The following is a 16,910-nucleotide window of genomic DNA, read 5'->3' on the forward strand; positions in this document are numbered from 1 at the left end:
GGAATTTTTCCTTATTTACAAAATACTAAAATTTAAAATTATTTAAATAAAATTACATTCCTACCAAGAAAAGTTAGGACTTCTGAGAACTCGATGAATGACTTTCAACTATCTGCACGGCAATTTACTTTTAACTTTTGTAGTAAACTGTTCCATTTCCCACAGAGTATTTATCATCATTATTCAAGCTGGCTCAGTTTCACCTTGTCTCTTGAAGGTCATAATTTTCACAAAACTTCCAGTACAGGGAGCCTTTTGGTTTCATGCTCATCTTCCTTCTCCAGCCCTGAAATGATTCTCCCTTAGCTCTGTTGCTTTTGGAATAACAAGAGAAATATTTTTTACTAAAAGTATTTTGAATGTAATTGACACCAAATGTAGACATACTGTAACAGAAGAGGGAAAGGAATATACTTTGACCTCTGTTGAAAACTAGACATGTCCTTTACAGTGCATTTTGACAGGCTTAAAAGTTTTCTGTTAATAGTCTATATGGCCCATGGGCTCTGAATGTGAGTAAAATAAATGAGCTTACAAAATTGTATTTGACTTCTAGGCAGATTCTCAGCATAGTAGGTTCACCCAGCATTGCAGTGGAGAGACTTCATTTGTGCTCTGAAAAGCTCACCATGCCTTCAGAGAATGCTGGAGATGAGAGAAAGACTGGTTTTGACCAAGAATGCTCCCCAAATAACAAGCATCACATGGTGACATTATCTTGATTTTTGTGTTTACTGTTGAGTTTACCTTCTTACTCTGTTTCTGCCCCCTCCAATGTCGCTGCCTCTTCCTAGATGACAGCAGAACCACCAGCCAGCTGGATGAATTTCAGGAGTGTCTATCCAAGTTCACGCGCTACAATTCTGTGCGACCGCTGGCAACGCTGTCCTACGCCAGTGACCTCTACAATGGCTCCAGCATAGTTTCCAGGTAGGACACACTGTGGTGCTGACCATGGGGGTGTGGGCTGCTGAGGCTGAGTTAATAACCCACATCAAACAAGTTATTGTTGGTATATATGCAAAAAAATACATATTTCCCAAAAACAGTTTTGCCAGTGTGTGACGATTTTGTGACTATCATTGATCTGTGAAGGCACTCAGGTACCTCAGTAGTACTTTTTATTCCTGTTGGTGTTGGTCAAGACCAAATCCGGAACCTCTGAGGTGCTAGTATCAGCAGCTGTTGTACAAAGCCTGTTGTCTTCATGTTAGCTTAGTTGTGTTGTAAGTGATGCAGTTCTAGCATTTCAAAAACCAGCCATCTGATTTGGTAGTCTTAAGAATATGTGGTGATTTTACATTTTGTTGGTCGATCCGGTCACAATGGCAAATATTAAAAAGCTGAGTTGTTTTTTCCTGTGATTGCTTGAAGTCTTGGGCTTTGGAAGCTGTTTGTAATGCTGAACACTAGTGAGGGGTGGTTGGGATAAAGCCAATACAACAGTTTCGTTCTCGCCAACAATTCCTCTGTGTCTCAGCTGTGCAGGGGTGTCATGTCCTCTGTACTGCTGCTGAAGCTCATCTGAGCCTCCTGTGGACCCATTTTGACATATAGCTGGTGAAATGCTTTCAACTGTCTTTCAACAGAATCAGTTTCTTCTAGTTCAGTTCCATGAACCAGCTCCCTTAGGGATCAGGCTATGAGAGAGCACATGAAGAGGATAGGAATTGCCACAGCTCTAACCTTAAGCTGGTTTCTCCCCACCCTGGGGGTTTTGCTTATTTGTGGTAGTTTGTTTTTGGAGCTCATTGGGGTGGAAAAAATGATGGAATATCTCAGCTAGGAAATCATCTCTGCATAGCACAGTGCAGGACCTGTTTGAGCTTCTTGCAAGCACCTTTCACTAATTTAAATGTTTGTTCACAGCAGTCCCTTGAGAGAAGTAGTATCATCCCTGTTTAATATATGGGGAGCGGGAAACATAAAGAGATTGTATGTGAAGTGTTGGAAAAAACGTTATGTTGACAAGATAGATAGATGAAACTTGGGTTTTCTGACTTTCCATCTAGTGCTTTCCAAAGGGGCCACACGGAGAGTGACAGAAGAGATTGAATGTTTGGTGAGGGACCCCAAGAAATTTACACTATTGAAGAAATTGGAGGCATTGTGTAGCACAGATTTTGTTTAAAGCAGCATTGATTCCTTAACTACTGCAATATGTAGCAGGAATGCGTAATGTCCGACTTAGCCAGAGGTCAGAGCACAGTAATCAGGAATCTGACGTATATTTAACCTGCACTGATTGGGTTCACACCAACTGCAATGAAATGCAGATGGGAATCTCACTGCAATGTAGACAAACTTTCTCAACTACTAGTTCAGCATGGATTGGATTTTGCTCCTTTGCCCTTTCTTCTCCTTGACATTCTGCAGGAGCAGCATTTTTGTGGTATTTGCTTAGAAAATGCTGGAAGGACAGTAAATCACACTCATGTTTGAAGACGTTCTAATTCTTGGGTGAAATATAAGTTTGAAAAGTATGTGTGTTACTGTTATAATGAAGATACAGTGAAGCCTTCTTACAAGCCAGTCCTAGAACTGATAATTAAATGCATTTCAGTGAAAAATAACTTGGTTTCCATGTCAATGTTCTCCCCTGCTCATGCTTTTTATTTATCAAAGAATTTGAGAAATTTTTAGAGGTTTTAGCATGTAGGTTAAGACAGTTCACATCTGAGCATCTCCTTAAGTGCTTTGGTAAAGTAGCTTTGCTGAATGTGCTGCTGCCATTGTTTTTGTTGGCTTCTGACTATTCAAACAGTTCTATAAAGTCAGAATTTGTTAATCAAGAATTTACACTTAGTATGTGTTGGCCAACACAGTCCGATGTTCGCCTTTTTTTTTTTTTTTTTTTTTTTTTTTTTTTTTGTTTAAACTGATAGCCTCAAGTTCAGAGAGTCTGTGAAACTAAATAAGAGCAGCTTTTAGGTATTCACAGATGAGCCAAATTAAGTTACTTAGAAAGTGAAATAATGCTTTTAAAGTGCTGTGAGAAGTTTTATTGTTTATTTGGTCCACTACACTGATCTTTAAAGGTTTTCCTGGGCATGCAGTAGAAAACACTGATGAAATAGAAGAAGGTTAAGTTTTGGTGTTTAGCTGTTGCTGTTGAGACAAATGGATTTAAATACAGAGTTAATACAAGACTAATACATAAGAAGTCTTCATAAAGTTTTTAGGCAGTATTTTAAAAGGATATTTTAAGTATACTTAGGAATAAAAATAGAACTGACAGGAAGTTAAATTTCCTTGGTTTGTTTTTTTTTTTAATAAGTTGCTGTTACAGATGGACAGAATACAAGAGTGGTTTGATTGCTTTAACCCTACATAAAATTTGCAGAAGACTCCAAAAGATCTGCTGGCTTAAACAGCTTTTTTTTTTTTTTTTAAGATCTATTACCTTTAGGTTCACAAAGGAGAAGGATGTAAATAATCCTTATCTGCAAAACATTGATGTTTAGAAGTGAAATATAATTGGGTTTATGCTAACAGGGTGGAAAGTGTAATTAAAGACTGTGTACAAATAGGCTGAAAAAATCATGGAACTAGGAAGCAGCAATAGCCTCCTGAGAGCCTTGTTAAGAATGTTTATGGATGTTTGGACATAACTGTGGACTAATAAAGTACTGTAAACAATTGTATGTTGCGTTACTAAAAATTCTGATTAAATGTTTAGGAAGACTCCAGTTACCTTATGGAAAGAGGAAGCAAAGAAGGAAAATTTCAACCCTTTCTCCTTTTTCCCTTATTCTCTTCAAGAACAACAGATTATCAAGAAGAATGTTCAGGGAAAGCACATTTGAGGCTTTGCTATTGCAGGTTACTCAGTTTTTCTGTAACATCAAGGGGACTTCAGCATGCTTACAGTATGAATGGGCAAGTATCTCAGTATGCTAAATGGCTTTTTAATATGCTCACTTCTCTTAAGTACAAAGTATTTACAGTTTTCACAAGTATATTAAATTTTGTTAGAATTGGGCCAAGGAATAAATTTTCCATTTATTATGCCCCCAGACAGAGCAGTTGTCAGAGCTTAACTTTCCTTCTCTGTGCTGGCAGTGGCAGTAAATGTAAAGTCTTTCTTTTAAAGATGAGTCTGTAAACTGCTGCGTTAGCATTACAATGATTTATGGAGAAAATTGCTTTACCACTGTCAGAGGCCTTCAGAGAATAATGTGGCAGTCTTTCAGATTTGAGAAAAAGAACAGGAAAAGCCAAGAAATGTGCTACAAGGAGATGTCTCTCTGAAGCCTGGGTATCAGAAAACTGGTTCTCCCTGCTCCATGATTCCCAGCTTTGGGAACATGAGTAAGCTGTAAGGTTTGGGGGCTTTGTGTGGGTTTTTGTCATTGGTTCAGACTTTAAATTCTTCTAGATTAGTTTACTATTTTTCTGAAAGATCTTAAAGTGACATTTAAAAATTTATGGATAGCTGACACTGACTGTATCTAAAGGCTCAGTGATTTACAGAGAGGGAAATAAACAACTTGTGGTTTTGGATGGAGAAGCCTTGGTCAGCTAATCTGTTGAATCATGATCCAGTGTTCAAAAACTGCATCTTACCTTTAGTGACCATTTTATTTTTCCATTACTTGCTCGTTATTCCATTGCTTCTAAGTGATGAACAAGATGTGAAGAGGGATCTCTTGGCATCCAAGCAGTATGATTTTCTGTTTCAAGATTGCTTTTTTGTTTGTGTTCACCCTTTCAGTAGCATGACCTGAAATTTTCTTCAAAGGTGAGCTTAAAAGAAAAAAAATCCATTATGAGTGAGTTTTTCATGTATTCATTGAACTGTTAAATTTTTCTGTTGCCCTTTTTACTTTGGACTACAATTATGTGTCCATGGAAATTCTCAGACCCAGACTTTAACAAGATACTTTTTAGTTCTGTATCCACCATAACAAGCCTTTTTTTGTTTTTTAATGTTTGGGCTGGCTAGGATTAGATGAGCCATTTTATTAAGTTTGTGACCAGCAATGCTTCTTTATCTTGCAGGTAAAAACAAATGAATGAAATGGAAGTGGGTTTATCCTTTACAGGATTATGTTTGAGTGCAGTAGATGCTGCTCCTTGAGAAATCAGGAAGGCTGGATTTTACAGTGTGTTAAATAAACCATTTTTAAAATGGACTCTTATTTACAAGTGGCAGCTCAAAACTGTGGATGAACTGTTCCCAAAAGTAGAAGGGAGAGAGAAATGCTTGGATAAGGAGACTTAAATTGCAGAATTACCAAAGAAACTTGAGAAATAATTCTCTGAACCTACTTGAAGTTTGTGCTTCTCCTGTGGTTCTCTTACTTCCCTTCATCTGAAGTTCTGGGTTTTAGTCACACATTGTCTGGGGCTGAAATGGGATTTTTGTTTAATTAAAGCTGAGTGAAGTACAGAGCTTTTCCCTTACTTTCCCATCTTTCTCTGGAGTGCTGAACTGATGTATTTCCTAGAACGTGACTGTGGTCTGGGTCCCTTAGGCAGAAGCTAAATGTGACTTGTACCCAGCAGAAGGGTTATACAGGGGTCAGTTCTGAGCTCTGAATTCAGAGTTCAGGGACACTGCCCTGGAATACAGCCCTCCAAGTCCCAGGATGGGCTGCTGGTACCAAGGACTGCCACCAGAAAAGAGCTTATTTGCTCTTAGCTCCAGTCTTGACCTGAAAAGTAAACCTGGTGGTGCTGCAGGGAGAAGTTTTTTTCTTTCATCAACATAAGAGCTAAAACTTAACTTGAAATTGGGCAGTTAATGAAGTGGCATGGCTGCCAGTGGGACCTAATTTTTTTCCTACTAATTTCAGACAATTTGGCAGTAGGAAGATCTTTTTCTCATTAAGCTCTCTTAGTACTTGAAACCTGTCTTCATCTGCAGATGAGAATTCTTAGCTGAATTTCAACTTTATGAATTTTCATAAATGATCTGTTAAAATTATTGAGCAATCTTTCAATTAATTTGTGAACTGGCTTTTGAACAAAATGTTTTAAATAGTGATTGTTCTTCAGGTTGTTGTTTTTTTTTTTTCTTTCAATATCTTGAAGTATCTATATGCATCTTATGCAAGGAGTTTCCATGTAGCAGTCACTGCCTGCAGCATGGGGTAATCCAGTTTTGGAGCAGGCTTCCCAAAAAGGGGTGGTGCAAGCTCCATCCTCAGAGTTATTTAAGAGCAGGCTGAAGAAAGCCCTGAGCAGCCTCATCAGAGCTGCCCCTGCTCTTTCCAGGATATTGGACTAGACACCTCAGAGTCTTGGGGACTGTATTTGTGATAAAGGCACATGATCGGAGCATTAGAAATTTTACATTTTGTCCTCACTTTCTACTGAGCATCTTCCTCTGGCCACAGGTTTTGAGAAGGAATTTAAGGAGGAACTCTCTCTGTGGCTTTAACATGTGTAGTGCAAAGGATATTTAGCTTCCTACAATGCTGCTTACAGTTTCAACAGCATTGTATTTATTAGATTTAAGACTGCTTTTCTTTTGAAGAGAAATTTCATGAAAGTGCAGGAACTCACAATGGATGCTGTAGTGTCAGAAATGTACTTTGAGAGATCAATATTCAGGTAGGAGGATGGTACTGATGCCTTTTTCAACCTAGAAATGAAACAACACATGACATGGTTTTAAGATAATATAGGAGGTAATATATAAGTGGATCTTTATTTTGAGGCCTCCAGGGGCAGTCATGGAGACTATCCACAAAAGCCTGTCCACACGGGGTGAATACAGTTTTTATAAGTTTAGCAATTTAGCATAATTGACAAAAAAGCAGTTAAGAGGACAAGTAGTGATGCAATCCCCCCCAGGTCAAGCCCCTTCTCTGGACAGCCCTCCCTTGGTACTAGCTGTTTTTGTTTAAGAAAATGTGTCTTGGAAGAGTTCTTCTCAACCTTGGTAGCCAGGAAAGAACCAAGATACCATAGGGGCCCTGGAGAATTTTTGTCTGCCGACGGAAAGGGCATGGAAAATTACTGGAAAACTAGCTACTAATACAATAGTCTCCAGAACTACAAATATATGTGCCAAATAGAGAAAAAAGCATCTAGAAAAAAGAATATAGGGAAAAAAAAATCAAAAACCAAAATGACATCATTACCATGTGGAAATTGCCTTGCATCATTGCATCCACCCCTCTTGATTGCTCAGGATGAAAATCTTTTCAGTGAGGCTGGAGGTAGCTGCCCTTGCATTCCTTGTGATGTTAATGTGATAATGGTTGTCATCAGGCAGCAGTGGTATGTCTTGGCCTCAACAACTGGACAGGCAAGCCACAAAAGCTGTGGTTCCAGCATCTTGCACAACCAGTTCTCATTCTGACAGTGTTTGTAAAAGTCAAAGATGGATTTCATTTAATGCCCCCCAATTTTATAGCTTTCATTTGGCGTTGAGTGTTAATACAGTGAATTCTTGTTTCTGCGTAAAGATACAAACCTCTTATTAATAGAACATGGATTTCTGTATCTTATTTCAGTATTCTTTTAATTGTCTAGCCATATTTGTTGTAAATTCCTGAATTTTTTAAAGAGCTGATGATCTGAAAAGCATTAGCATGCCTTTGGATTTTTTTTGTTTGCTCCTGGCCAACTAGATGTTAGCCTGTTAAATGGTGGGTAGTTGAGCAATATAATAAGATAGGATGTTAAAGCATGCAAAGATGTATAGTGTGGGCTTAAACGATTCCTAGAATAAACCTTACAAGCAGCTCAGCCTGGAGAAGAGGCTTGAGCTCATGATTATTAATATATAATCATATGCATTAATAAATACAGTTTCTGAGTCATGTTTGGGATTTATGTGCTGCGTAGTTGTATCATAGAATAAGGTAATAAATAACACAGAATAAGCTATGAAGTGAGTTTGTTTTCACGGGATTACGTACAAGTGTGTGCATACATTTGTGCAAGTGAAGTCAGAACAACTTCTCTGTGAGACTGTGGAATTAGGGATATACATAAATCATTCTTGAGAAGAAGTTAGGAAGGATAGCATTCAAAATACTGATGAAATAAGTTTCAAAGTGCCATCAAAACAAATCTCATGAAACAGTTTTGTCAGCTGGATGAGAAATGCTTCAAATGATGCATTAACCTTGTTCTGTCATTACCAGGCAGTAGGAGCACTGCAGTTAATTGCCCAAGCCCATCCTCTGGCTGCTTGGGAAAGGCTCCTCTGTGGTGTATGGATTTGATATTTAGGAAGGCTGGTGCCCTAACTCATGGTGCCTGTTGGATTGAGCTGAGTTGTCTAAAGAGGTTACTGTCTCCAGCTGTCCCTCCTGATTCTCTGCAGGGTGTCTGGCAGAAGAACTGGTGGCAGTGTCAGGAAAATGCAGAGGCTTGAGTTACTGGAGTGCTAGGCTTGGGGTGGTGATTTGTCCTGTGAAATGGGACCTCTGGCAGTGTGGTCAGCTGGAGACAAACATCCTCAGCTGCTGCTGCCAAATCATGGAGGAAGCATGAACTGGAGCCTACAGACAGAGTGCACTCTTTAAAGTCCCAGTATTGATGGAGATCTCTCTTTCAGATCTATTTGTTCCCCTGCCTTATCAGCTCTCCAAGCTGGTTGCTGTGCTCAATTTTGAAGAAACAAAATCCTTGTTGGTGTAGTAACAAAAGGGTGGCTTGGAAACAAGCTTTTGAATGGTTTTATATCTCGAAGGCACTTCAGTACTTGCCACAACTGAGTTCCTTCCTACTTAATGGTGTAATCCTGATAAGATGGTGCTGCTGTTCAGACCACCTTACAGGCTGTTGCGGAGCAGGGTTTCTTCTGTAAGACCTCAGCTTGGGTAGAGGCTGATATGTTCTGTTCCAGCTGAATGTGAAGAACTTCTTTCCTGTGCAGTGATGGTGCACTGGGACAGATTACCCAGAGAGGGTGTGGAGTCCCCCTCACTGAGATATTCCAGAACCATCTGGATGCAAGCCTGTGCCATGTGCTCTGGGATGATCCTAGTGGAGAAGGTGGGACCAGATAATCCACTGTGGTGGATTCCAGCCTTATGCATTCAGTGATTCTGTACTGGAAGCACTTGCTAAACTTGAAGGCAGATGAGAATGTTTAGATAGTTGTAACCTCTTCCACCTTAATGTTTGAAAATATTGACTCTGTGCTGTGGCTGCTGTCAAAGCTGTTCATAACCCACTGTATATCAGCCCAGCTGGGTGAAATGGTACCTCCTGGGTTTCAAATATAGATACAGGTTACCCAAAATACTGTAGCAAGCAGACTGATCATTTGGCTTGAATTTTAAATAGTGTCATAAGGAACAATCTGCATTTAACTGTTGGTATTTTTAGTTAAATTTTTCCTGCTCTGGGAAATTATTTAAAATGGTGTTTGTGGAAAAACTGAATCTAATCCTCATTAAGTTGCAGGGTAGTTGTTTGCAGCAGCTTTGGCTCATTCTACTTCTGTGGATCTGGCATAGAAACACTGGGATTGTCGTCATCTTCTCTTCAACATGCAGAAGAGCATCGCCCAGCAGTAAAGTGGCTTTTTATCAATATGCTTTTTATTTGGTGGCTTGCAGAATTCAGCAGTTCCCTATAGGTTTTCTCATCATTACTGCTAATTAAGCCAAGTTCCCCTGAATGCATGTATGGAAAAAACCTTATGCAGCAGAAGAGGCTGTCTCTAGCTATAATCTTAGAGCCAAGACTGGGACGCTGCTATGGCTTTCTGGGATATCTTGGGTTGTATTTAGAGGAGATTAGGTTCATAGTAACTTCTTTGTAAAGTAGAGAGGAGCATGGTTCTGAAAACTGAACTGTTGCAAGGAGCCCAATTAATCTCACAGCATACTGTATGCTCTCATTGGGTTTGAAAAAAGAACGACTCCGTTTTATCTAGAGATGACAAAGCATGAAAGTAGCTCTGTTGGGTTTGATTTCCGAGCTGTGAGATGGATCTAAGCCTGCCAAATCTCCTCGATTCAGGTTTAATATTCTCCTTTAAACAAGCTCTTTATGGAACAGGAATATTATGAAGTGGTCTCTGTTAGAACTGATGGCATTTCATTACACTTAAAAGGATTTTTATAAGCAAGAAGTGGGCCTGGAACTAGGTCTAATGACATTACTTTGTTAATGTGGTACCTTTTTATGCCTTTCTTCAAACAGAGCAGAACAGCCCTCCAGGCTTCTGTGCCTGTAAGAGAGATCCTGAAAGTATGACTGCAGCATGGCTGGTGCAGTGATGTCTTTCCAAAGGAGCCCAGAGCTGAGGACTGTCCTTCCCTGTGCAGTGCAGGTTTTGCTGGGCTACTGCAAAAGCCTTCCCAGCCTGTTTCCCAGATGGTGGGGGGAAATTAATTAACACAGAGAGATGACTTTCTGGTCTCTGTTTTATGTGCTTCAAATAGAGGTTTGATTAGGGGTGACATTCTCATCAGATGTTTGGAGCCTGGAGGAGGAGAGGAGATGGGAAGGATACCCTGGGTGCATTCAGTACCTGCTGGTGCCGCTGGAGCTGGGATCTTCCAAACAACTCCAAAGAAAGGCATCAGCCTGAAATAGCTTGGGGGCCTCTGTCCCACAGTGTTTATTAGACATCCATTAGTCTTGAATCTGATCTACTGAGAGTAGCTAAGATGACTTCACCTTGATCAGAGGACAAATCTGGCAAATTTCTGGTGATATGGGGGTCACATCTAACCTAAGTTAATGTGATTCTTAGGCATAAAAGTGTTTGTTCTCTGATAGAAGGACTTTGAGTGGTAATCTCATTTATACATTTAACTTATCTATCCAAATAACAGTTTACAGAGAATTGATGTTTAAGTGGTCCTTTCTGACAAGAGATAGCAACAACCTGTCTGGGATCATGATGTGCTTGCTCAGTTTATATTTTAGAAAACATTTGGCAGCCTGGGAGTTTGAATCAAGAAATATGTTCTGCAGTGGTGGTCTGTCCTTGTCCCTATGGCACAGATTAAGGACTCAGAAATAAAAGCAGTGACCTTACCTTACTTAGGTGGTGCTCTTGGAGTAAGGAGTAACTAATGGAACTGCTCCTTTATTAAAGAGAAACATCTCTGGTTTTTTATTTCAGCCTGTCACAGCTTTAGCAAAACAGGCTTTTGATACTGAAACTTCATATACTTTGTTTTAGTAGCTTTTGTTTTTATATGTGACAATATGTAGGCTTTGAGCTGATAGAACACAAAATCTGAACACTTTACTGCAGCTTCCTATGCCTGAATATAGCTTTGTTTTTAAAAAACCATGTTGGTATGCTAGTGCATACTTAGTGACACTAATTACTTAATTACTTAAAATATCAGTCTGTTGTAAGCAGTCTCTCAGGTGTGTGATATTAATACCAATTTCTGTATTGGTCCCAGGTGCTTAACAGTCTACACTGGTGCCCATGGTGTTGGGTTGTGACCTAAATTTCTAATCTTTGGCTTTAATGCCTCAAAATGAGCATTGGAAAGAGATAACCAGGCTTAGGATTGTTAGAAGTGACAGGATACCCCATGGAGGCCATGCAGTGGAAGCACAGAGTAAGAAAGACTTGAAGGAAATAATAAGTGAAGGATGAAAACTGCTGCTGGCATCTCTCATTCTTCTCACCAGTTAAGTCCCAACAATATATCCATGTTGCCATTAAATATGGACTCCACAGCAAGATAGGAGATGTTGGAGATAGAGCTGTTAGAGATCCAGAAATAGAAACAGCACTAGGCTGGGGAGAAACAGAATTGAAAGGCTTTGGTATATCCAAAGAGGAAAATATGTCTGTGTGTGTCTCTCTCTCTCTCTCTCTCTCTCTATATATATATATATATATATATATACAGATATATACAGTTCAATGAGAGGGACTGAATCATCTACTTTACAGAAATGGCAACTCCTGTAGTCGCAGATCTTGGTAACAAGTCAGGGCTGAGGCATTTTTGATTACACTAGCAATTGTAGACTGTGTATGGAAAGGGGAGAGAATCAATTGGCTGACGACCTTTAGCTGTAACTGGTGGTGCAGTTAAAGGCACATGCTCTTAGATGCAGCCCTGCCTTCTCCTGTTTTCAAACAGTGGGTACAGTACATACCTGTTATTATCTGGCATGAACCAGCTGTACATGGATTACTGTTGTCAGGAGCTACTACCTGAAACGTATGTGTGGTTCTTAAAAGCATAACTGGGAGGGAGGAAACCTTCACCTGTCCCAAATCAAATCTTCTGGCAAGTACCTCCTAGCTGTAGTATGACTTGTTGAACACCAGTCTTGCTGTTGCTTTGTTCATAACCCTTATGGTGAGGCAGCTGCTCCATTCCTTTAATCAATTTAGTTGCCCATCTGTATGCATTCCCTAACTCCAGCACATCCTCCGGGGATGTGGAGAACAACTGCACACACCAGAAGGATGCAAATGTAGTAAGGCTTTACACAATGGCAGAGCTGCTAAATACTCCCTCTTTACTCTTTCCCTGCTGCTCTATCCTCAACACCAAAGCAAGCTTCCAGGCATGTTTCAGAAGCAATTTATTTCATAATTCTATTTGTTAGCTGTGAGTGTTCTCCAAGGTCATAGGCTTTACCATTAAAATAAAGCAACTGATTTATAATCTCACGGATTGGGAATTAAGATAAGCAGTGGAGAAACCAGAACCCTTGAGGATGTGCTTACTTTCTAGCAGCTCTTAGTGATGTTTCCATAAGATGTTGGTTGTCAACTTCTTAGGAGAAAGAAAGCAGTGATTTGGGAATGAGAGATACCTCTCTTCTATTTTCCCTAGAACAAAACCGTCAGATCCTTTCAATTTGATTTCTGCAAGTAATTCCTGTGGCATGTTTATAAAGCTCTTTCAAATATCCAGCAGTTCATATGTCCCCAAAAGATTCCTTATAGAAACTTGGTTAGTCTTGGTTGGTCAGAAATGTGGAGTTTAAAAATAGGCTGAGCAAAAAGGAGCAATTGCTTACTGTTTTTAACAAGTACATCTTTGAGGAGCAAACACCACCGCTGGTCCAAAAGGTAATTTCACTGGAGGTTTCAATTATTTCCTATTATTTTATTGCATGTTGTTATTGTACTAATGAGGAATTCACTTGGACTGTGGAAATGTATCACCTGCAAAGCAGAATGTTTTCTTTCTGAGCTGGCTCTGTTGAGTCTTTTGACAAGACAAAACAAAACTTAAATTCTCTGGTGAATTTTCATATAGATAAGCTCATGTATAAGCAAGAGCTTACATTGACACAAAGACTTCAAGCAGCAGGTGACAGGAATACCCAGGAGCCAGTTAAATGCAAATAAGGCTTGCATAATACTAAGTGTATTTAAAAGACTTGCAAGAAAAAGCATAAAAATAATAGTTGTTGTGCAAGTGGGCTGTTTGTCCTAATGCTGATTAGTCCAGGTGTAAGCAGAGCTTTGCAAATATTAGGAACAGTTTTATATGGTATATAATCCACTCGATTAGGTAGTTAGATTGTTCCTATTTTTATTTGTAAATCACTGGCGAAAAGCTGACTGGCAGAAAGTGAGAACACTGGCTGTTCCAGGACTGAGCACAGGTGATGGGAGGCCAAGGTGCAGGTGTGTATTGGTCTGTACTGGTAGTGGTTTATTTCTGCATTCTTTTTCTCCCTGCAGTGTCTTTGATGCTGTTTGAAGGTCACAGGTCTGACAATTCCATTGCTTAAGGCTTTTTATTTTTTTAATGATGTGTTAATTACTATGGGCTTCTTTAAATACCAATTTGTTATGTCTACAGCATGTCTCTATTAAAAAAAAAAAACCCAAACAATTAATACTAGAGAAGCAAACCCAACCCAAATGAGAGAGGTTCTATTCTGCTCTAATAACTTGGCTTTTTACCAGACATTGTAATGCATTATTTTTCTTTCTTCAGCAGAAGCTGAGGGTTTAAATTGAATCCAGGCAGATGAATCACTGCCATCGGTTTAGTTGTGCTTTACCTGAATCCACAGGGCAAAGAACAGGAGAGGAGAAGCAGTTCAATTAAGATTGTAGTACAAGTAAATTCGTTGTATTGTTATAGAGGCTTTGATTATAAAATTCTTCCACAGAATAGGGTGAGCTGACAAAACAAGACAGACCTGAATGGTGTTTTCATCCTGTGTGTATAACAAGTGATTTAGACTAATGTAGATCTGGGGAGTGGGGAGAGCAGCCTGGATGCTTAGGTGACTTCCTTCCTTCTCCCATTTTATTTAAATAGATGCCTGCATGCTTGTTTAATTTCCCAGCCATAAGCGTGTTCCTCCCTGCATTTTGGAGGCTCATGATTTTGCAGGCTCCACCTGATTAGCTTCTCTAGCAACCAGTTGTGAGCGGGGCCATCTCCTACCACTCCTGGAAGAAGTTTGGGTGCCTGAGTTAAATGGTCAAGCTTCAAGCTGCTTCACTGAATTATTTTATAGCAACAGACTGCATATCAAGTCTTTTTTCTCTCCATAGTTTAAAAATAACTTGATGATATCTCCTTTACAAGGACTTGAAAATTCTGTTGGTGTTTAAATTTATCTTCCCTTGGAAACATTGTATTGCCTTCGACTTCTCAGCTCTGTTGAGCAGTGGAAAGCTCTTACTGTTTCAGCTATGGAGGCAGCCTGAAAAACCCTTTCTCTTCTTGCAATTGGTTTAATGCTTTCTAATTGTAGAAAGGCACCTTAAATACCCCTACTCTCAGGATTTTGAATGTGAAATGAGTGTAAACTCAGTTTTCCCTGCTGCCATTAAGAACTTCCTCCCTGGTTCATAAACATTCTTAAGGGGAAAAAAAACCAAGTGATAGAGACAGCAGGGATTGAAATGAGTTAGTGAGTGGAAGAACTCCAAAAGAGGCCTCTCTAAACAGCAGATTGATTGCTTAGTCAGAAGACTTGGGGACAGCTGGTTACTGCTCATAGAAACCTTGTGACTGAGGGCAGATGCTGCCCCCACCCTTTCTGGGGAGGTGTCTCATTGAGGCTGATGCCCTCAAAGGAGACAGGTGTATGTGCACCTGCCCTGCCAGCAGTGCCATGGGCTTCAGGAAAGCAGAAGCTCCTGGGAAGTGGGATTATTTCTCCAGCTGCTGGATGTCTAGCAGATTTCTCTCAAGCCCTTCCAAGCTGTGAAGGTAGGAATGATGTTAGCTGTTTGTAACCTGCTGCCTGCCTTTCTCTTAGATGTATTTCTCCTACAACCCCAGGCTTTTCTCATTTGCAGCTTAACTTTGTTATAAGTTGACTGCTTTTACTTCCAGCTTTATTGATATTTATCACAAACTTGCCCTGCAGGTCAAGAAAGAAGGTGCCTCTGTTTCCACAAGCAACCCTAAATGGAAGTCATAATTTGTGTTGTTTTTACAGTACTGATGATCTGATTTCAACCCCCTGTGATTACCCAGGGAATTTAGGTTGTTATTGTTGTGTTTTTGTTTTTTTTCTTCACAAATACTGCTTTGCTCTGCATTAGCACTTTAAAAGTTCCTGAAGCTGTTGTACACTGGAGGAATCAATGGGCAGTCATGCTATGGAATGTTAAGCATGTTTCCAGGACAAGCTGTTGGCTTTGACCTTTGGGTACCATGCAGTGTAGATGGTGTGGTTGAACTGAAAAACCTCCAGAGCATGTGAACAAATATCCTGGCTGTGGGAGGGTAATTGTGCTACCACGGAAATGGAGATGTGGATGTTGTTGGGGGGTGGATTAGAGAACAATGCTTAGAATGCAACAATGCAAGAACTCCACACTGTTGGGGAGTGTGCCAGATCTGACCAAGGTGTTCTGAACTGGCTATTTGCAAACTGCAAATTGTGATTTTCAACTCTGCTGTACCAGGATGTTTAGGAGGTAAAATATCCTCCTTCTAAGTATGTGGGGTGTTTTATAGAGTTCTCAACCTGTGTTTTTGTTTCTCAGTATTGAGTTTGACCGAGACTGTGACTACTTTGCCATCGCTGGAGTGACAAAGAAGATTAAAGTCTATGAGTATGGTACAGTCATTCAGGATGCAGTGGATATTCACTACCCTGAGAATGAAATGACCTGTAATTCCAAAATCAGGTAGGCATTGATTTGTACTTGAACTCAGAGTGCCTTTTCCACTTGATTGTTTATGTGTAGCAATTGTTCTGCTTTCTTTATGGGAATTGGAGAGGAAAGGAGGAATGCAGGAGCTGATGGAGACTGGGTGGCACAGGCACTGTTACTTGTGTATGCTGGGTTCATCCAGGGTAGTAAAAAAGCCCACACACCTGGAGGAGAAAAGGCAATAGGGGAAGTAAACTGCTATTGTGTTCCTTGCAAATGCTGTTGGATACTTGCTCAAAGTGGTGGATACATGCTCCAGGTAAAGTCATAGCTTGTCTCAAGGTAACCTCTGTACCCAGCTCTTCATAGCAGTTACTGATTCTTCATGCTCTCTCTGTTCATTGACTGGATCCTTTTAATTCTTCTGAGAGGTTGCTAGTTCTCAGGAAATGTTCCTCACTGGCTCCTTCTACCTTGAAATTTTTGTCTGCCTGAAGTACTGCTCTGCTGGGCCTCATAATATAAAGCTGCTGAGAAAGGACCTTCCTTGATTTTTTTGCTTCTGTGCTATCATTAGTGTCAACCCTTTTTTTTATCCTTTTAGATGTATTAAACCAATGAAATGTAGACACCATGTTAGAATTTCAACTGACAGAATCCAGCTAAATAACTTAAAAAATTCAAAATTCATCCTAATTCAAAATATCTGTTAAAGCTCAGAAGTAAATAATACAGGCAATCAAACCCATTCAGTATTATAATACAAGTCTCCAGCAGCTCTGTTGAAATAATTTGTTTTTATTTGGTACTCTACATTTTAAAAGCAGCAAAGCACCCACGAAAGTGCAAGTAATAAATTTATGTAATAGTCCAGCTTCCATGAAAACAAAATGTTGTGCAACAATTTTAAGAATGCTTGTGA

The 16,910-nt window shown here is 39.7% G+C and overlaps 1 protein-coding gene across 4 annotated transcripts in view; it reads left to right on the plus strand.

Annotated features, from left to right (window-relative positions):
* The window catches only part of COP1 (COP1 E3 ubiquitin ligase), a 125,424-nt gene that overhangs the window by 36,909 nt on the left and 71,605 nt on the right, over positions 1–16,910 (plus strand). For all 4 annotated transcript variants that reach the window (XM_053985188.1, XM_053985189.1, XM_053985190.1 and 1 more), the window contains 2 exons: positions 795–930; positions 15,878–16,021. In XM_053985188.1, the coding sequence (XP_053841163.1) occupies positions 795–930; positions 15,878–16,021 (280 nt within the window). The remainder of the gene's footprint in view (positions 1–794; positions 931–15,877; positions 16,022–16,910) is intronic.

Source organism: Vidua macroura, chromosome 9 (genome assembly GCF_024509145.1).
Source record: "Vidua macroura isolate BioBank_ID:100142 chromosome 9, ASM2450914v1, whole genome shotgun sequence".
In the NCBI taxonomy this organism is placed as follows: domain Eukaryota; kingdom Metazoa; phylum Chordata; class Aves; order Passeriformes; family Viduidae; genus Vidua; species Vidua macroura.